The sequence below is a fragment of the Penaeus chinensis genome, chromosome 33, assembly GCF_019202785.1.
Source record: "Penaeus chinensis breed Huanghai No. 1 chromosome 33, ASM1920278v2, whole genome shotgun sequence".
Lineage (NCBI taxonomy): Eukaryota > Metazoa > Arthropoda > Malacostraca > Decapoda > Penaeidae > Penaeus > Penaeus chinensis.
The window spans coordinates 11,264,877-11,287,376 of record NC_061851.1 but is presented as its reverse complement, the minus strand read 5'-3'; the positions used below and the strand labels follow the sequence as shown (position 1 = coordinate 11,287,376).

Sequence of the window (22,500 nt, the reverse complement as noted above, 5' to 3'; positions counted from 1 at the left end):
ACGGAGGAAAAGAAGAAAAAAGATATCAGCACCGTAGAAGAACCAGAGAAAACGGACCTGGGCGAGGAGGAGAAGAAGAAGAAGAAAAGAAAGGAAGGACAAGAGAAAGAGAAGGAGAAAGGCCCGGAACCAGAGGAACAAAAAGCAGAAGCAGAAACTGAAGCAGGTAAAGTGGAATCCCAGGACGCCGTGAGCGACAAGAACGACTCTGAAGAGGAACCCAGTGAAGCGACAGAAGAGAAAGAGAAGACGAAGGACCAGGCGGAAGAGGAACAGAAGGAAGAGCAGAAAGAGGAACTCCCCAAAGAGTCTTCGAAGGAAGAGGAAAGCCAAGACAAAGCTGAAGACGCGAAGGAACACGAGGGCGAAGACAAGAAGCAGAAAGAAACAAAAGCTACCAAAGAAAAGGAAATAGACGAAGAGAAAGGAGAGAGGGCGACGGCCAACATCACAAAGGCGGAAAAAGAGCCGGGAGATCCGGAGAAGGCGAAGAAGAAGCAACAGGCAGAAACCGCCAAGATCAAGAAGACGAAAGAGTTGGCAGAAGAGGGGAAAGCGGACAAGAAAGAAGAGGAGAAAAGTCCCGATACCTTGGAGACGTACAGCCAGTTTACGCAGAGGGTCAACGCGGAGAAGAAAAATGACGGTAGGGAAGGACCTTGCGCTTGGCCTTTTGTCCGCTTGGGTCGGTTGTTGGTTGTTTGTAATAGAGAGTTGGCCTTCTTTTGAGGGTTAATTCTGTGCATCTTGGATATAGATGAAATAATTATTTTCTCGCTCATTTGATGTGTTTTTGTATGTGTGTGTCAACTGCTCCTTCAATTCTGCTCCTTCTTCTTCTTCTTCTCCTTCTTCTTCTTCTTCTTCTTCTTCTTCTTTTTCCTTTCCCCCATCTCTCTCTCTCTCTCTCTCTCTCTCTCTCTCTCTCTCTCTCTCTCTCTCTCTCTCTCTCTCTCTCTCTCTCTCTCTCTCTCTCTCTCTTAGTTTCTCTCTCTCTCAGTCTGTCTCTTTCTCTCTCTCTCTCTCTCTCTCTCTCTCTCTCTCTCTCTCTCTCTCTCTCTCTCTCTCTCTCTCTCTCTCTCTCTCTCTCTCCCCCTTCCTCCCTCCCTCCCTCCCTCCCTCCCTCCCTCCTCTCTCTCTCTCTCTCTCTCTCTCTCTCTCTCTCTCTCTCTCTCTCTCTCTCTCTCTCTCTCTCTCTCTCTCTCTCTCTCTCTCTCTCCTCTCTCTCTCTCTCTCTCTCTCTCTCTCTCTCTCTCTCTCTCTCTCTCTCTCTCTCTATCTCTCTATCTCTCTATCTCTCTCTCTCTCTCTCTCTCTCTCTCTCTCTCTCTCTCTCTCTCTCTCTCCCCCGTCTTCTCTCTCCCTCCTTCCCCCCCTCCCTCTCTCGACGCAGTGCATTAAAAGCGAATTCCCTTCCACAGTAAACACGAACGGCCACAGTGGCAATGGTCACAAAGGGCCGAAAGTGAAGAGCAAAAACTACGCGTCACCTGACTGTGGCTCGAAACTGATGTCTGCCAATCCGGAAGCCACACACGCGTCGAAGGTAAGTGTGTGGCCGTGCTTTAGCGGATGCATTCGGTCTTCAGTTTAGATTGAGATTGAGAGAGAGAAAAAAAAAAGAGAAAAGAAATATTCGATGCGCATTTTCGAATGTGTTGATGATTAGTCGTTCCATGCTTTTTATTGTTATTGTTGTTGTTGTTGTGGTTGTTGTTTAACGTCAAGGAAAGTCCATGTCTTGTGGAATGACCTGTGATAATTTGTTTCTCTCCCCGTACCCGCAGGTGATCCATTCAAACAGGGATGAGTACATGTTGAACAAGTGCAGGGACAAGATTTGGTTCATTATTGAACTCTGCGAGAGCATCCGACCACAAAAGGTGAGCTTATTTAGGTTCCCTTTTTTATTTTATTGTTTTATTATTTTGTTTAGTGTGTGTGTGTCTTGTGGGTGAGTGACTGCGCGCGTGTGTATTAAATGGTATTCAAATCAGTCGAAAAAAAATTGACGTGTATGATTGTAGTATAATTAAGACCTCATCCTCGCCATACTTACCACTCGCAATTAATGCCTCCTTCTCCCTTTCTCTTAATTCCGCAGTTTGACATTGCCAATTTTGAACTCTTCAGTAATTTACCGAAGGAAATCCAGGTATCGGGAAGTCACCGCTATCCGTCGCGTGATTGGTCTTCTCTGGGGCGGTTCACGGCGCAGGAGGGCAACCGCGGCGTCCAGTCCTTCCACGTGGACACCGAAGACTTTTACAAATACGTCAAGGTAATGATGGCTGGGATCCTTGTGTGGTCCTGGGGGTCCTGGGGATCCTGGGGTTGGGGGTGGTGTGGGGAAGGGGAGGGTTTTTTTGATGGGGGAAGGGATATGGGAGTATACTAATTCTTAACGTTCAGTCTTTTGGTGAGGTAGATTTTTTTCTATATTTCTTTGGTTTAGTGTAAGTTAAGTAGGAAGGGTATAGTTATAGTGTAGAAGCTGTTTCATTATTATGTTGTTGTTTTTTCCTTTCATTCTTTTTAATACATCACCATAGAGCAGAGGGTGGGAGTACATATTGAGCCCTTTGATTGTTGTAGCATCATTACACTAATAATATCTGTGTTTCCATTGCCTTTGTTTGTTCGTTTTTTCCCCTACACTGATCCACCTGTTTGTTCTTTTTTCCCACCCTTATTTCCTAGATGGTGATATACAGTATGTCACACAGCATCAGCATACACACACAACAAGCATCCAAGACACTCCCTCAGCATGTCTTCGAACAATGAGCCCTGACAGGTCTTCATAGAGGCTCTTAGTTCCCTTCTTCCCTTTGCTTGCTCATTCACTCACTCAGTCTCTTACTCCTTAAATCATTTAACCTCCTCTTTGCACACTCAGGAACCCGATTATATATGCAATCACTTTTGTGGAGTCACTGCGTTGTTTCTTCACACACAAACTCATTTGTTCATTTATGCGTTTTCTATCTGTCTCCCCCTCTCTCTCTCCCTTCTTCCCTTCATTCTTTCTTATTTTCCTTCCAATGTTTTTTTCTTTCTTTCTTTCTTCCTTCCTTTCTTTTTTTTTTTTTAATCTCCCTCTCCCCCTCTTTTTCTTTCTCAGTTTTTCACATACTCGTACTACATGTATGTATACATTTCTCGTCTCTGCATATATAGCTATATATCTTTGTGTTTTTATATAAGCCTATGTGGTTGGGATTGTACTAATTTTTCAGATAACTATGTGGGTGTTTTGTGGTGTTTATGATAATTTTACAATATTTTATTTAATATTATTTTATTTTTAATTTCTTATTGCTTTACTTTCCAGGTTGAAGTCCTGAGTCATTATGGTTCGGAATTCTTCTGCCCAATATCTCTTTTTCGCATTTATGGTCTGTCTGAGTTTGAAGTCATTGATACAATAGAAGATGTTAGTGAGGACAGCGAAGACAGTGAAGAAACTTTCACAGAAGCAGTGGAGGAAGAAATTTCTGGAAAGAAGCACAAAGGTAATATGATCTTGGAGATAGAGATCAAAATCCGCACCTGATGTTTACCGCAAATTTCTATTTGCAGAATCTCTGGTTAGCTAAGAAGGAGGTTAATAAGATAGAGTTACTAGAGGCTGACAGTGGTGTAATGTTAGCACTATCCTGTAACAGAATACACACAATACACAATGGAAGTGATTGTATTTCAGTGAATAAGATTAACTTTATAAACTGCAAACATCTTTGGTGCTTTTCTACAATATACATTTATAGGTCTTTGATTCCTCGTGTTCAGATTTTTTTATGCCTTTCCTTAGAATATTTGTCAGTTGGAGTTGTAAATAAAACATTGAAGAATATAAGACTTGAAGTACAGCTTCTCTACTAATTCCATTTTTTTGTCACAGATGAAGGAAAGCCAAGTGTGATCCCAGCTGTGCTTAAGAACATGTTTACTGGAGTCTTAGATGTCATCAAGAGAGGGTATAGACCAAGCAGCATCTCCACAGAACCAGATGAGAGATGTTATTCCCTTCACCCCAAGTTTGCAATGGAAAGTGGCATGTGTTCAATGGCTGGAACCCTGAACTACATATTATCTTGCTACAAAATGGAGTATGAAGCCCTCATGTTACAGCCCTTTGTTTCATCCACTGTCAAGAATTCAAGCTTTTGTCGCAGGCTAGCTTCAGTGATGTGTGCAGAGCCTGAGGTCAATGATAGTGTTGTTTATGATACTGTTTGTAATAACAGTTATGTATGTGTTATGCTGTCCCCAAAGCACGTGCTGGCCATGTGCTTTATGCAGGATCCCAGAATAGTTGATAGCCAGACAGCTTGTGACCCCAGTGATACTCATCTGCCTGAAAATTTCTCAACAACCTCTTCAGATATCATGACAACCTCAAAGCAAATTCCATCATATGTCAAAAATGCAGTGATCAATACATCCAGCATAACAAGAGCAGATGCCACAGATGCAAATATCAGTAGGCCCTCCGAAGTTCAAGGGCTGAAGCTCGTTGAAATAGAGGATGGTCAGGCGCCAGCGGAGCTAGACTCTGAGAAATCAGACGAAGGATCCCAGACCCCTTCCCCTGACAATGGACCAAGTCAGCCCCAAAAGGTAGCAGCCAAAGAACCCAAGGCCAGTGGAAATGCAGTTCAGGAGAAGGTGGCAAAGGAGATGGAATCTGACTCCTCTGCCGGGGAAACCCTGGAGCCCATGGAGGTTGAGGGCTCAGGATTCGGAGAGGTGAACTTGGAGGAGGAAGAGTTTGCCCCTACTGAGGACCTTGCTACAGTGGCCCCTCCTCCTCCTCCTTCCTCTACCCCACCTCCAGTTGAGCCGAAGCAACTTTCAAGCTCACCAACAAACAAGGAGTCCATTGTAGTTCGATTATCTAATAAGATTAAGGTAATTTTTTTTCTTCTTTTATAGTTAGTAGGTTCTTTAAAAATATGTATTTTACCTTCCTGTAGTGTAATGAAAAATGGTCAGATAGTCAAGACTCCTCAACATGGGAAATTTATATCTTGCATTTTAAAGCATGTTATTTAGTATTACAGCAAATTTAATCACTTGTATTTACAGGCCCTGGAGTACAACATGTCAATCAGCAGTCAGTACCTTGAGGAATTGAGCAGAAGATACAAGCGACAGATGGAGGAAATGCAGAAGCAGTTTAATCTTACTATTGCTGCCCTGAATGCCACATCCCGCCAGGCCTATGAGCGGGACCAGGAGCACCAGAGGGACATCAAGAGCTTGGAGGAACAACTTGGGAATGTGAGCAACATCCTGGAAAAGCTTGTGGAAGAAAGAGAGACTCTGGCACACACAGTAGTGGAGCAACACTTGCTACTCATGGTGGTGGAAGTTGTGGTGCTGTGTGTGGTGTTCACTATTTGCCACAGGAGGAGGATTGCTGATATGAGACAGGAGAGTGGAGCTTTAAATGAAAGGAGAGCACAAGTAAGTATAATATTCTGTGCCTTCAAAATAGTTTAAATGGGCTTATTAGATCATTCCATATGTGTGGCTTGTTTCTTTTGTAAGTACTAGCTCTTGTGTTTATGAGATTATTCCTAATCTTATTTCATGATATTTCCCAAACAGACCCCAAGTGAAGATCCTGAAAGTCAAATTGGACATGAGAGCAGAAGATGCAATTTTGAAGATCAGATACCCAGTCGAGTGAGAAGACGGTCAGTAGACAGTATCACCAGGGAGAGAGCATCTCGGCCACGTCGACGAAGGCCCAGTGAAGAGGCACTCAATATATCAGGTGAGTGGATTAAGCATCTTATAGATTTAGCATTTTGCATATTTTTTTCCCCAAGGATGTGGAGATAAATATGAGAAATATAAGTAAAATATAGATCCACTTTCATAAAATAGAACTGTTACTTCTCAGTAAAATATTTGGGCATTGTGTATTCCAATTAACACCTTCACCACTTTACAGGTACATATCAAGACCTTCTCATCATCGAGCCAGCTATCCCTATCTTGATGGATTCAATGGTAGACCACAAGAAGAAGAGGAAGTCGACCAGCGGAACGTTGAAGAGGTCAAAGTCCAATGCCAGCATAGTGGAAAATTCCACCTTATCCTCCAGGAGAGCAAAACGTATAGAGAAGCTTAACAAGTCAAGTGCAGGAGTACTATTCTGCGGGGACAAAAGTGAGTCATGTTCCACTCCCATCACCCCTCTGTCATCTCCAGACTCACCAGACATATCTGGGATACCTTATGAACCATTCTATAATGAACAGGACAGTGTGTTTTATGAAATGTTGGAAGAAGGGGACCCTTGCATTCCGAGGCCTTTTATCAGTGAGTTAGAGCCAGGGGGGAAGGTACTAGTTGACACAGAGCCAGTAACTTCTAAGAGACATTCTTTACCTTGTTGCACTAACTGTGATAGCCAAAATAAGAAATCTGGTAAACTCTCTAAGTCAATATCTGTATGCAGTGCATCAGAAAGTATGAAGAGTGGGAAGGAGAAGGGCAAAAAGGTTAAAAAGATCCGAAAGACAAAGGATATTAATGTAGAAAATAGGTATTTTAGTTCGCAGGGATTAGATCAGACAGACAGGCTTAATGATCATGATGAAGTTTTTTCCATGTCTAATGGAACATCATATGATTTCCAAGGCCAACATAATGAATTTTATCCTAATGGACACAGCAGTGTGCACTTCAGCGAAGATACAAAAATAAATGGTGAGCATGGTCTTGTTTACAGTTATACACCAAATAGTGTATATGCAGATGGCTATGCAAATGGCATCGATTCTCATACTCCATTATATGTGGGAAAGAACTTTATGTACACAGATCATGATCGGTTACTTATGAGTGAAAGACAAAAGGTCATTCCAAAAGCCAAGACAAAGGTAAAGCTCCGGTCAGACAACTGGGAATGGTACTCATCACAACACCCGGGGGGAAGTAGCAGCGAGACAGTGAGCACATGCAGTGACTCCAGCAATAGGAGTCGAAAATTAAAGAAAGAGGAGGGGCAGGTGCCAGGGGATGTATCCAACACAGAGAAGAAAGTGAAGAAGAAGAAGTCAAAGGTGAGATCACCAGTTTTAACAAAGGAAGACACTATACCAGAAAGAGATACAGGAACCTGACCAATTAATTGCTGCCAGCGTTGCCATTGTATTGTTCTCCTTGGACAAAGATTACCTTTGTGAGATGCGCTGTGGGAATTAAAGGGGATATTTCAGCAGGCTACTACTGACTATTATTTATCACACATATATATATATGTTGTATTTATTTCTAGGCTTCATAATGAGAAGGTAATTTTCATAAGTGTTTCACTTCAGTGTTTGCTCAATGTCTATGTTAATTTTTGTATTTATTAGGTTAACATTGTGAGATTATGACTATTTTGTGAACTGAAAGGAAAATTTGGTTATATTTTTACTCTTCTTACGTTGTTACATTGACTGCTGCCAGAGTATATGGCATTAACTAGCCCATATTTACTCTTAAACCAACTGTTTAACAAAAATATGAGATAGAAGTGGTTCACCTATAATACGTCTTGTTTTGCCTTTGAAAGAATGCAGAAGGAACCTATATACAGATACCCACCACATGGTTGACAGTTCCTGTAATGTAGCCATGAGTATCCTCAGTCAAGGCAGACAAAGATATGGGATATCTTGTCAGGGACTTTGATTCAATACACTTAGGAATCGGAATGCAAGTATTACCCCCTTGCTAGTCATGTCTTAGGATTCGTTTACCTATTGCTGAGATAAAAAAAGAAGAAAAACAAAACAAAACACCTAGAAGTATTAGAACTCTCTTCTAAGAAGAATTGTGCACCAGATAGTTTCTCTTTCCCTCCCCAATTTTTTTTTTTTTTTTTTTTCTAACATTAGAGGTACAAGGTGAAGACGAAGATGGAGAATAGAAGTTACAATATTTGTAGATTGTAACTTCAAAGTGTATTTTGTTTTTGTGTCTGTGAGCAAAGAAAGGTATGTGAGTTAATGATGAACATTCCTGATTATATCTGTTGTATTATTAGATAATCAGATAACTATTTTATATGACTTCTCAGATGTTTTAAGATGTTATTTCAATGTAATGTTATTTACTTGTTGAACTAAATGACCATAATTTTCTTTATGTCCATGCACCCACTATTTCACAAGCACGGATACACCACACACAAGTATGCATAGACAGTTGTATACAAAAACTTATATATGAACATACACATACACAATGCCCAATTCCAGTCACATGCAATGTTCCTTATTGGGTTCTGTAAACAGTCATAAGGATTGCCATACAAGGTCTAAAATATCACTTTACAAAAGTTTGCAGTTTTAGCAAAAGTTCTCATGATAGTAAATCTGTGGGCTTAGTATTGTAATTAGATAAGACTCTTAATACGTAGTTATGGTTTCATAATCTGTGAATAATCCAGGATTACATATTTAATTTCTTGCCAAGGGAGGTTGCATGTGTCAACATCAATGTCTTTATATACTGTTTCATGACACTCACATGTACCCACTCACTCACAAAAACATACATTATCCATAAGCACATGCAATAGTTTATAGGAGTTCTACTTGGTACAGAGACAGTTATCAAACAAGTTTACTGATTTCTGTTATTTTACCTGTTTTGCAGTCAGTTATTTGCTTTGAGGAATTACATAACGATGGAGATCAGTGAGTATATTGTGAAGGAGTGATATCAAGCAATTGCTTCAGCTCTTTAATGCCTACTGACTTACTCTTTGCTTTGTGTTCAGACCTCTCTCTCATAGGCCAGAATGGCTTGTTAGCAGTGGTGTTGAGCTTACTCGAACAAGCTACAGTCTCTGGCACAACAAGGCAAGTCATAGATTCTGCTGGATTTAAGATTGCCCATTAGAAATTGCAGAATGATTTACTATTTTTTCTCGTTTCTAGCTAAAAGGAAGAATTAACTACTAATTCTAAATAGATATTGTAGAAACTAGTGCAAAGTGTATTAAGTTTTCTTTTTTCACCTTTTTTGGCAAATGATGTTTTTTAAAGTAATTTTTAAAATGTAGCCATGCATTTAACTTTCCATATCAAATGTTGAAGTAGTATTGTGGACATGTATCTTGTTTACGATATAGTGATAAGCCTAATTGTTTTAAAGGTTTTGTTGTAACATTTAAAGATAATTAGATATTAAAACTGTGATAATAATATATAATATATACTGAACCTAGACAACATGCACATAGTACTACTTCCTGACACATGGAATATTATGATAGTTGTAATATATTTCACGATCATTCCACTTTTTTTTCAAAATCATATTTACAAATACAAGAAGAATGGTGCAAACGATGACTAGTGGAATTTATGCTCCTATTTTCTCCTCAGTTTTACCTTTTAATTTCTAAAGCTTATTGAGTTGAAGTAAAGCTTATTCATTTCTTTTTAGGCTTTTCAGGTAAACGGAAAAAGACAAATATTTCTATCAATAACAGACAGTGGTAGTAGTAAATGCAGGTCATTCATCCTTTCTAGAAATTGTATATTTCTGGTGGACATACTGGTGAAAGCCTTGTACTTTTTTTTAAATTTGGTGTGAAATCAGAATAGAACGGTTTGAGAATGTTTGACTTAGTGGCATTTGCCTAAGGAACTGACAGCCTAAGGCACTGCTTTGAACAAATTATAAATGGGAACTATTTATGTCATAAGTTTAGTTTTTACTTTGTATGTTACCTGAGACCACTGGTTAGTTGACTGTTAAAAAAGTTGCATAGACTCTGATCTTGGGTTATGTCCCTTGCGTTATTTTATTTATCGTTTATTAAAGTTTACTAATGTAAAAAAATGTTTTGTTGTATTGATAATTAATAAGCCTTTTCATTTCTAAGGGCTTGTATTCAAATTTCTTTGTGAAAGGTATACTAACAGACTATGTTTCTTTTTTTCCTATCAGACATTCTAGATATTGTGTTGATTTTTAGGATATGCAAGATGCTGTTCATGTTGGTTAAATTATAGGACTTTTTAAATGAAGGATTGCAATGACCAGCTTGAATATCTTCACATGATTATTGCCTGTGCGTTGTGAGTTGTTTAATCTTCAGAGCTGACATAAAATCCATCCCCCTTATATGATAAACGATATGCTATTTTTCCCACTAGCCAAAGGGTGCTTCCTCTTGGTTTCTAGTCAGAAGGTAGGTGGGGAGAATAGCATACCATAGGGAGGAAAAAGAAGAAGCTCTTACCGTACCATGTGTATCTGAAAACCTTGTGATTATTTATATACACTGTATGTTCATGCATAGGAGTGCATGTCATCTTCTGTGAAATGAGTTTTTAAATTCACACATATCTTTACACATAATTACACACATACCAGTTTTTGTGCATGTAGAGGTGTATGAATTTGTGTACACTGCATCTGTACATCACTCTTACTGTAAAACAATATTGGCAATATGAGAAACAGATATATCACTGTAGTATGCCACAGTAATATTTTTTTTCAATTATTTATATTGTACTTACAAGAAACTGTCTACAACACGTGTTTAGGTAGGATTTAGGTATTAAAAATATCCCAAAAAGTGGTGCAGAGTTCTGTGGACAAGGAAGAGAAATGAAAGGCTCTTGTGCAGTGACAGTAGAGCATTTTTGTGGGTATTGCAATCCTAGAGGTAACTCAGTAGCCATGGATCTTTGATTTAGGACATACTCGTTTCTACTGTGTATTTTTTCTTTTCTTTTCTCATAAAGCTCTTACAAATATTCTGAACTGTAACTGTGAGACACTATATATGTACAGGATGCTGAAAATGTAGGTTAGTGTGTTAGTTCACAAATGTGCTGTATATTTTGTATTTATTAATCAGTTATCATTCATTTCTCTCTTCCTTGATATCTGTAATTAGTTTCAAAAATATTTGGAAGAAGGCAGACCAATTGTAATGTATATTGTAACATATGGCTCATATACCAAAAAATAAATACAGTGAGTTTGCCATTCTTTCCCAGCAATTCTTAGTAAACTGTTTTTTCCTTTTCTCCTGATATCTTCCAAGAATGAGGAAGATGTGCTTAGTAAAGAAGCTCAGGGGAAGACATCAAGTCATAGGGAAGGGCAAATGGGAATTGGATTGCAAGCTTGAAGTTTTCTACTGAGCTTCTTATTGTCTGTTAAACAGATACGAGGCTGATGAATAAAATTTACGTTATAAAGAACAAGGATTTATTAACCTTTCCCTGGAAATTGGCATGGAATGTTGTTTTACATGGCATTGAAGGTTTTGAGATTAGTATCAAAATATATTCTTTAAATTTTGAAAAAAATATATATATATATTACTATGATAATAAATGAAATGGATAAATAAATTCAATATAATAACAATAATAAGAAAATTTATCTGTTAGCTTTATTCATCATCATTATGTGTTATACTAGAGATATACCTTTCCTTAAATTACTCATTTGAAAAGTAGATCTTGATGTTCAGATCCTTAAGTTAGATGACATAAATCCATATAGCTTGAGAAATATGTTGACACTGAATTGAGGAAACTCGTCTGCAGGCAAATCCATCTTTTATTGTCGACCAAAAAGTTCCAACAAAAAATAATGATAAAGTTATTAAAATCTGTAGGAATACAAGTGACAGGAATACTTAAAAAGTCCATTTTACTCTAACCAAATAATGATTATTACAAATAATAACAGAAGACCAACCAGAACCAACATATAAATTTTATTAATTCATTCATGAGTGGCCTGTTGCTATCTTTTTAAATAGCCGACGGCCTGAGCGCCTCTTACCTCAATAAGGGTATGCTAGCCTTGCAGAGAATCTTGAACTGCCAAGCAAAGAATTACAAAGAGCCCCTTTTACCTTTGCCTAAGAGAAGAAGAATTCAAGTCTAGAACCCATAATCCTGCAGTTAGAAAATACGAGGAGAGATTTCTCTTCATATCTATCATTATTATTTTTATTGCTGAAATCTTCTGTATACATATAAGTATACAAATATAAATATACATATGAGTAAACATATACACACATCTATCTATATACCTATTTATCTATCTGCCTAACTGCTTGCCCACCTCCCCACCTATCTATCTTCATTGGAAAGTTACTTTGACAATATGTATCCTGCTCTCAAAAAAATTGCTCTTCTACCAGTATATGAATGCTGATATTACTGTTAATACTATTACTAATAAATGTCAATGAAATAAAAAGTTGACTCTTGTCAGTGTTGCAAGGATGAGCATTAGAAGAGGCTGATTTTTTTTCTTTTGGTTTAAAAGTAAGGTAAAAGTAAAACATTGGAGTTTTCCTAATTCAATTATTTATACAGTAATTGTTACACATAGCCCTCGTTTCCGCCGACAAAAAGTGTCGTGCTACACTTTCCGATGCCTATTATGGCGGCCCGTTTCACCAAAGTATGCTGCATCGCATCTGTTGCATCGTATGCGATATACAACACTGTTAGGATTGCTTTCTGGCTGCTTTCTGTCTCGTATTATGTCACGTATTTTTTTCCCGGATGTGCTGGCGATTGTCACTGTATTGCCGAAGTATCTGCTGATCGCCTGGGAAATGTTACATGGCGGTAATATGAGAAAATGATTAGAAGAGGGTGCAGGGTTTGATCTTGCGAGTTCTTTCTGAGGTTTAGCAGGAAGTCTCTGGGATATATATGTTTCATTAAAAAATCAAATATATAGGCAACCTCATCCTCAAGAAATTTAGGGCTGCAGATCCTCAGATCCACTAGATTTTGGTTTGATGCTGTGGGCGGAGTAGTAATGGAGATAATCATCTTCATTTGTAGGCTTGCTGTACACAGAGAAACGTAGGCCATCGTCACCCCGATGGATCAGTCTCTAGGGAAGGTAATGTCTGATCCTCTTCCTCTTCCACGGTGAAATGTATTTTCTCATGGACGGAATTAAGCCGCGTCAGTGTAAGCACGACCTTCTGGGGACAATGACAAGGACATCATTTATGTAACGAAGCCAAGTTGAATGTCTGCCGATTATATCCTTGTAATTATCACTCTCCAGCGTCTCCATGAACAGGCAGGCCATGACTGCACTCAGGGTGGAGCCCATGGCAAGACCACTAATCTGCTGGTCAAAGGGTAGAATGTTGTGTGGGAGCAAGGGACACGGTCAGAGAAGCGCAGTGTGCTGAGTCGGAAGTCGAATTTGCGTTTCCGTGGACCTTGAGGACAGTCAGAGCGTTGTTGCAATTGACTTGTGTTATGTTGACGTCGTCTGACTAACTAGAAAAAATAAAGTAATATAGAAATACAATCCTCAGTCTCTGTAGAAGGTAAAACAAACGACAATGTATGCAAAACAAGTGGGGCTGCAGGTGTCGACGGGCCAAGAACATGTGTAACAGAGGTAGTACGAGTAGGCGTGGGAAGGTCGAGTTCAGCTACCGGGAGACGCGTGACCCCGCAATCAGGTACTCCCATGGCACGCTTGAGATGAACAGGGGTCTCGTTGACGTTGATAACTTGTAACATAATGACCATCCTTTGCGTCATGGCGCAGGTAGGGCGACCAACGCATGCTCCATCTGAAATCATCAATGCCGTACCAACCGTAGGAGGCAAAAAAGTGATCTCAAGGACTTTACTGAATAGATTATCTAACGATGTGGTCCATGTAAAAATGTAGGGTACGGCATCAGCTGCGTGGTTCCATGCTTGTGCTGACGGGAAGATCATCCTCAGGCTTCGAAACTACTGGAGTGGAGGCGTCACGGGCCTCGCATTTGCGAGCGAGTGCTGAGAGAAAGCCGTCCTCAGACTTAAGAGAAATAACCACAGGGGAGACATTGCTAGTTGCGGATGCGCGAGGAGTTATTGAGGGAACTCCATCCTCAGGTTTAACAGGGACAACAGCAAGGTCAGACGGGGCGGCAACCCGCCGCTTGCCGTGACGCAGGTGTGGCTGACTTGGCAGCTGGCACGCCTAGATTCTGAGGAGTAACATTGTTAGTCGGTGTGGCAGACTCGGCAGCGAGTACGTAAGATTCATGAAAGATGACAATGTTACTGGGCGCGTATGACAGCGAAAACGCCACGGAATGACAAAGAGAAAGACATCTTGGTTTACTGGGAGGACTGAGATCATATATAAATGCACTATGCACGGCAACCTTGTCCTGTGACAAGGAGGAAGTCTTCCTGTACGATAGGGACGTCGACAACGACCAAAGGACACAAGATACGATGCAATGCCTGAGAGGGTTACTATGGGAATAGTAACACATATCCCTGACCAGTCCATCAGTGTCAAAAATACTGAGGTCAATGAATTTCGGCAAAGTCTATACATGCTGAAATTCATGCCACGGTGTTTAGGGGAGGTACGATGTTCAGTGTCAATAAGCGATAAAGTGAGTACAATGTTCATGCGAGAGCAATAACGTAGTGAGGTACCAAGAACGTGTTTACTGTGCGGGAAAGGTCAGACAAAGCGGGGGGGGGGGGGGGGCTACACGGGAAGGAGGTGAGTGAGGGACGTGTGGTATCAGTCGTGGGTTCGTGCCTTTGTTTGTACATGCACATTTTCCTTTGTTTTCTGCGAAAGTGAAATTAGTTATGCAGTGCTAGGAAAAGAGAGGGGGAAATCACGAATATTAGTCACTGAATGAAAGGAAGTGGTGAGTGGCGAGGGGGGAGTGAGCACGAGAGAAGGTGATGCGCCGTTTTCTGTTCAGTGGGGAGATGCAAGCATATGCACAGTGCGGGAGTAAATCGGTCAATATGGTATGATAATAATCAAAGAAAAATAACATCACCTAGATATACTAACAAAAAAACATCTGCGCCTTAACACAACACTCTGACTAACCTTTTGAATATGTATTTCATGGCGGAGGTTGGTTACGGGCTGGTGTGGATCGTCAGCGCGAGAAGGTAGTAGATCAGGTGGTCCGTCGACAGGAGGGGTAGGAGCTCCTTCGTCAATGCCACTTCACTGGATTCCCAGACTTTGGCTCACGGTTGGGCACGGCTAGGCCAGTAATTCCCTCGTAGGGCGAAGAGCGCCAATTAACGTTGTGTAACGGTGGCACGCGAGAATATTTGCGTACTTAGTGAGTGCTGATGTTGTCAGCAACTCGACAAGCGGTGTGTCAGGTGCAATCACACGTAGGTTGCTTGAATGTGTGTGATATTTGTTCTACGTCTGTTGGCTCGTTGCTTCGGAGGCAGGAGTCTGTGGGAGCCGGAGACAGGGTTTGTTGTGGACGAATCCTGTCGCTATCACCACTGTAACTAGGCCGATGAGCAGTAGAGTGCATAAGTTGCGCCTGACACAATGGTGTGTGTATATATATATATATGTGTGTGTGTGTGTGTGTGTGTGTGTGTGTGTGTGTGTGTGTGTGTGTGTGTGTGTGTGTGTGTGTGTACATGTATAACTATATATGCATATGCATACACACACACACACACACACACACACACACACACACACACATATATATATATATATATATATATATATATATATATATATATATGTATATATATGTATATGTGTATATATATATATATATATATATATATATATAGTATAGCATGTCTGTAAACCATTAGACCAATAGACCAATAGACTAATTACCACGTGACTCAAATTTACACAATGCGTGTGCATATATATATATATGTGTGTGTGTGTGTGTGTGTGTGTGTGTGTGTGTGTGTGTGTGTGTGTGTGTATACATGTATAACTATATATGCATATGCATACACACACACACACACACACACACACACACACACACACACACACACACACACACATATATATATATATATATATATATATATATATATATGTATGTATGTATAGAGAGAGAGAGAGAGAGAGAGAGAAAGAAAGAGAGAGAGAAATTGAGATTAATACGAGAGAGAGAGAAGAAGGGGAAAAAGAGAGAGAGAGAGAGAGGGTGAGGTACATATATATATATATATATATATATATATATATATACATATATATATATATATATATATATATATAGAGAGAGAGAGAGAGAGAGAGAGAGAGAGAGAATAGAGAAAGGGAGGGAGAAATTGAGATCAATACGAGAGAGAGAGAAGAAGGGGAGAAAGAGAGAGAGAGAGAGAGGGTGAGAGATAGATAGATAGATAGAGAGAGAGAGAGAGAATCAAAGTCAAAGTCAAAACATTTTATTCCATTAAATTACAATGGTTATTCTTTACATAAATATATATATATTTACATTTGAGTATTTAAGAGGTGTTCTTTTAATTTTATTTTAAAATTACAGAAGTTGTTAATGCCTCTTAAATTATCTGATAGCATGTTCCATAACTTGGGTCCACGTATTTCCATTTGTCGTGCCCCTGTATTGGTATTCGATCTCTTGACAAAAAGGGAATTTACTTGGCGTGTCTGGACACCTGATGTGTTCCCTACGGTTTGCAAGGCCATTAACCATTTCGGATCATTCCCATGAATAAGTTTGTAAATAAATAAACATGTGTCATAGCTGCATTTAGAGTGAACTTTTAACCATTTTAATTTTTTGATATGTGGGGTGATGTGATCAAGTTTACTGATATTACCAAGTGCTACTCTGGCAGCAAAATTTTGTCATTTTTGCACTTTTGGCATCTGGGTTTTGTTAGTCGAACCCCTGATGTTTGAACAATAGTTAATTATGCTTAGAGCTAGAGTTTGTACAACCAAGATTCTAGTTTCAGTAGTGATCTGATTTCGTATGTGATTAAGATATAACAGGGTACCCACTACTTTCCTGTGTATTTTGTCAACGTGTGGTTCAAATGTCATGAATCTGTCTATTTGTACTCCTAGAATATTCACTGAAGTGCTCGGTTTGATAGAGCAGCCTTCAAATTCTATGGTTGTGTCACTGGGAATTTTAGCAATGTTCTGCCGACTACCTATGAATATACATCGAGTTTTATATGGATTTAGTTTGAGGCCATTAGTGTCAAAATATAGTTTTGCTTGTGTTAGAGTATCTTGCGCGTTTCTTATTAACGTATTTAAGTTGTTTACTGAATCACTATGAAGAAACTGTGAATCATCGGCGTACTGCACTAGAAGGCAGTTATGGGCTATTGTTGATAAATCATTTGTGAAAATTGTAAATAGATCCTTGCGGAACACGAAAAGGTACTTCTTGTTTTGATGACATACTATTATTGATTCTTACCGATTGGGTCCTTGTATATAAATAACTTGTAAACCAAAAGGTATCAATTTTATGATTTACTAAATTGATAAGGAGAATTTCACAGTTAACACTATCAAAAGCCTTAGAAAGGTCGCATAATGTGAGTAAATTTACCTGAATTTTGTCATTGTTGTTATAAATCTCATCAGTGATTTGCAGTAAAGCGGTTTCAGTTGATAACCTATTTCTAAAACCATGTTGTGTTTTAGATAATAAGTTCTTGGCCTCCAGGGAATTCGTCAGTTGATTTGCTAAAAATTTTTCAAGAATTTTGGATAATATAGGGAGTATAGTAATAGGGCGAGACAGAGAGAGAGAGAGAGAGAGAGAGAGAGAGAGAGAGAGAGAGAGAGAGAGAAAGAGAGAGAGAGAGAGAGAGAGAGAGAGAGAGAGAGAGAGAGAGAGAGAGAGAGAGAGAGTATAGCATGTCTGTAAACCATTAGACCAATAGACCAATTGCCACGTGGCTCAAATTTAACCCAATAAACCAGCAAGGACTTAGATGACGATTATATCTGACCTCGTTTGACCTCACAGTTCGCTCGCAGCAGGAGTGAGGTAATTTTACGGTACTCAATATTTGATGAAGATTATGCTGATTTCTCTTTAATAATTTTATTGTTTATGATAAAAAGGAATGTGCATAATATGCAAAGAGGACTTGGTAGCCATTCCAACAATAAATCTTCGTATAAGGCATCATTTGAACTTAAACAAACGTTTTGGTTATACAAAGATAGTGGATTACACTTTTACAATTTATTTAATTCTAATCTTAAGACTGTTTTTTGTTAGGTTAAGTGTCGTTTCCACGTCTTTGCTTCTATTCACTCTGGACAAGCTTTTTAATTCGCTGGTGAAAACGTCTAAAGCCTCTTATTCGCCAGCGACTAAAATGATTCACAGTTTGATGATGCAAGCTTCCGTCATATTTCATTCTTTCATTGAAACACCTCATCATATAAATTCAGTAGATTTCTTATAGAACAGATCATTTGAAAAAAAAAAAATATTCTTTGGATAGACAGAGATAGCGATTATACATTATAGCTAATTTAATTCTACGAATTTGTGTTTATTACAACACAAAGAAGACGCTGTTTAGTATCTAGCTCTCCCATCCTTGGTTTATAATGGGAAAATTAACGCTTCAATGGAAAGTAAAACTTTTATTAAACAGAAAAAAAATGCTTCACACATTTTTTTTACATGATTGTAAGCAATCGTTTTACCAATTAAATGTGTTCAATTTGTAGCCTGCGCGTTAGAGGGTAGCGTTACATTATTATTGTTTCCCCTAAAATCTCCGTTCTCTGTAATCCCACTGATCATAGAAAATGGATTGGAGTCGCAGTGTAGCTGATTTTGAAATTTCAGGTTAATCAAGTAAATTGCATCTGTAACTGCAAGGAACTCAAGCGAGATAAGTATATACATGGTGTTAAGTGTTAAGAATTACACTATCATGTCACTATGTCAAGATATATTATCACTTTTTATAGACTGGCAACGTGTGAAAGAGTAGTTAAACAAATTCACTAATTATCTGTTTTCTGGTTCTCTCTCTCTCTGTCTTTCTTTCTCTCTCTCTCTCTCTCTCTCTCTCTCTCTCTCTCTCTCTCTCTCTCTATCTATCTATCTATCTATCTATCTGTATATATATTTCTTTATTTATTTATTTCTCTCTCCCTTTCTCTCTTTCCCTAGGTATACATACTTGTTCACTACCTCTAGCACTTCGCATCTTACATGGTCTTAATTTTTTTCTTGTTCATCCTAAGTCCGACTTTCGGACTTTCTCTATTCAGATCGTTTATTAGTTGCTGCATTTCATTTGCAGATTCACTGAAGAGAACAATATCATCTGCAAGTCTTAGATTGTTTAGGTATTCGTCTCCTATTTTGATACCCTTTCCGTTCCATTCAATATATGGCAAGCAAGTTAAGGTTATTTAATGAACAAAAAGAATGTTTTGCACATTGTTTTTAAATAATTCTAAAGTAACAGTTTCCATTACGTTTTACCTAAAGGTGTTCAGTTTGTAGCCTGCTTGGAAGCCTTACATTATTCTTGTTTCCCCTAAATTTCCCACTCTCTGTAATCCAGCTGAACATAGAAAACGGGCAGGAGTAACAGTGCCGTTGGTTTTGAAATTTCACATCAATCTAGTAAAGTGCTTCTGTAACTGCAAGGAACTCAAGTGAGGTAAGTATCTGTCGGTGTTTTAATAACTACACAATTCCGTCACTATGTCAAGATGTATTATCACTTTTTTATAGATTGGCAAGGTGTTAAAAAGCAGTTAAAGGAATTCACTAATTGTCTGTTTTCTGGTTCTCTCTGACTGTCTGTCTTTCTCTCTTTATCCTCTCTCTCTCTCTCTCTCTCTCTCTCTCTCTCTCTCTCTCTCTCTCTCTCTCTCTCTCTCTCTCTCTCTCTCTCTCTCTCTCTCTCTCTCACTCTCTCTCTATCTCTCCCTCCCTCTCCCTCAACACTCAGACAGTGATACAGCAAATGCATAGTTTAAATTTATCACTAATAACAATAAAATTGCAGACCGTCGAGATGGAGTAATGGTTGTGGCTTGGAATTTTCAAGTCCCGCGTTCGAGACTGTTCCATGCCAAGTGTAGAATCACACGTGGGCTCACTTTTCATTTTCTCGTATAGACAGTTCCCACAAAGAGGATTAATGTGAAAATAATCACGGTAATTAATATATCAAACAGAATTTCAGATTTTGAATATCAAATATTAATAATATATTAATATTATTATCATTGTGATGATTAGCATCATTATTATTGTTATTAATATTATTATCGTTATTGTTATTATTATTATCATTATTATTGTTGTTGTTGTTGTTGTTGTTACTATTATTATCATTATTATCATTATTATCATTATCATTATTATTATTACTATTATCATTATTATTATTATTATTACTATTATCATTATTATTATTGTTGTTGTTGTTGTTGTTGCTGTAGGTGTTGCTGTTGTTTTGCTATTAGTATTATTATTATCAAAAATATTTTCATTATTATTATGATGATGATGATGATGTTGATGATCATCATCACGATGATAACAATAATGCTGATAACAGTAATGCTGATAATAAAAATAAGAATAATTATAGTAATAATCATAATAACAATAATAATAGCAGTCATAATCATGATAATAATGATAATAACATTATTGATAATAATTATGATCATGATGGTAATGATAATAGTAGTAATGATAATAATAATGACAATAATAAAAATAACGATAATAATAATAATAATAATAATAATAATAACAGTAGTAATAATATTGATTATGATGATAATGATGATGATGATGATAATATTGATAACTATGATAATGATAATAATAACAATAATATAATATTAATGACAATAATGAAAAGCCATTATATCAGGAATACGGCTTTAGTAATAGGAAATTTTGCTGTAAAATAATAAAGTTCAGGCATGTCTAAATCTTATTCAATCAGACCTACTGCCATTGTGTAAATAATGATTAACTAAATATTTATTTATATACGGAGAGGTAGATGGATAAATACTCAGGAAGGGAAAGGAAGATAGAGATAGAGTGTGATCACCATTCATTATGCATTTGCACACACACGAGATGCAAACCAAACATACTACTGAACAGGGGCGTCACTCCAGCCTTTTCTTGGGGGCCAAAGATGGGTTGGCGAGAGAAGCGAACACAACCTTTTGAAATGTTAGCTTTTCTACGGGCTTTTAAAAACTATAACCGGACCTATATACTGTGTAGGGTATAATATAGTTTAAATTCTGTGTAGGTTATAATATAGTTTAAATTCATTATTAATGATAATAATGAAATAAATCCATAGCCCTTGGGGAAGGCAAGACCAAGACCAAGAGAGGGGCATACACAGTCTTGGGGAGGGGGGATAACACAGGTAATATTAACAATGATAATAATAACAATAACAATGATAATGTTAATAATAATGATCATAGTGATAGTAATAATAATAATATTCATAATCATTATCATTATTATTATTATTATCATTATTCTCATTTCAATTATTTATGACTGAAATTATAGTAATTTTGATTATCAAATAAATGATAATAATAATGATAATGATAATAACAATAATATCAATAATATTAATAATGATAATACTTAATGATAAGGATAATAATTATAAAAGAAATAATAATAACAATAAGAAGAATGATAACAATAATGATAATAATGAAAATGATAATAATAATGGTTATAATGATGATGATGATGATAATTATTACTATTATAATGATGATGATAATGATGATAGTAATAATGGTAATTATTATACTAACAATATGATTAATAATGATAACAATAATAATAATATGATAATTATGTAAATGATAGTGATAATAACAATGATTATGAAAATAATGATATCAACAACCATAATAATGACTATAATTGTTATTATTATTATTACTATTATTATTATTATTATTATTATGGTCATGATGAGGATGATAATCATTATCTTTATTATTTATCACTACCATTACTATAATTATTATTACTACTACTACTATTATTATTAGTGTTATTGTTGTTATGATTATCATTATTTTTATCATTATTACTTTTATTTTCATTAATATTATGTTGATGATTAATTCAATTAGACCTACTGTCATTATGTAAATTATTAAATGAAAAATATCCAGTTGACAATGAGAATAGTGTTATTATTATTATCATTATTATTGTTATCATTATCATTATCATTATTATTATTATTATTATTATTATTATTATCATCATCATTATCATTATTATTATCATTATTATTATCATTATTGTTATTGTTATTATCATTATCATTATCATTATCATTAATATCATTATTATTATCATTATTATTATTATTATTAATATTATTATAAACAATATTATTCTTCTTCTTATTATTATTATTATTGATATTATTATTATTATTGTGAGTTCAGTCGTGGGTTGCTTGCAGCCTCCATTGACCTCAAGAAGGCGTTTGACTTCGGTGCATCGTGAATGGTGCATCGTATAGTAGATCCTGTGATCATTATCATTATTACTGTTATATTTATTATGATGTTGATGATGATAACAATAATGCTGATAATAGTAACGATGATAATGAAAATGAAAATAATTTCGATAATAGTAATAATAA

The 22,500-nt window shown here is 37.1% G+C and overlaps 1 protein-coding gene across 3 annotated transcripts in view; it reads left to right on the top strand.

The window, feature by feature from the left end:
* The window catches only part of LOC125043328 (SUN domain-containing ossification factor-like), a 107,444-nt gene extending 96,206 nt beyond the window's left edge, over positions 1–11,238 (top strand). For all 3 annotated transcript variants that reach the window (XM_047639406.1, XM_047639407.1, XM_047639408.1), the window contains 9 exons: positions 1–646; positions 1,422–1,546; positions 1,788–1,883; positions 2,105–2,281; positions 3,335–3,515; positions 3,905–4,914; positions 5,092–5,472; positions 5,617–5,785; positions 5,966–11,238. The exon at positions 1–646 is cut by the window's left edge and continues 850 nt beyond it. In XM_047639406.1, coding sequence (XP_047495362.1) covers positions 1–646; positions 1,422–1,546; positions 1,788–1,883; positions 2,105–2,281; positions 3,335–3,515; positions 3,905–4,914; positions 5,092–5,472; positions 5,617–5,785; positions 5,966–7,143 — 3,963 coding nt within the window. In that variant the 3' untranslated portion in view covers positions 7,144–11,238. The remainder of the gene's footprint in view (positions 647–1,421; positions 1,547–1,787; positions 1,884–2,104; positions 2,282–3,334; positions 3,516–3,904; positions 4,915–5,091; positions 5,473–5,616; positions 5,786–5,965) is intronic.
* The last annotated feature ends 11,262 nt before the right edge of the window (positions 11,239–22,500 follow it).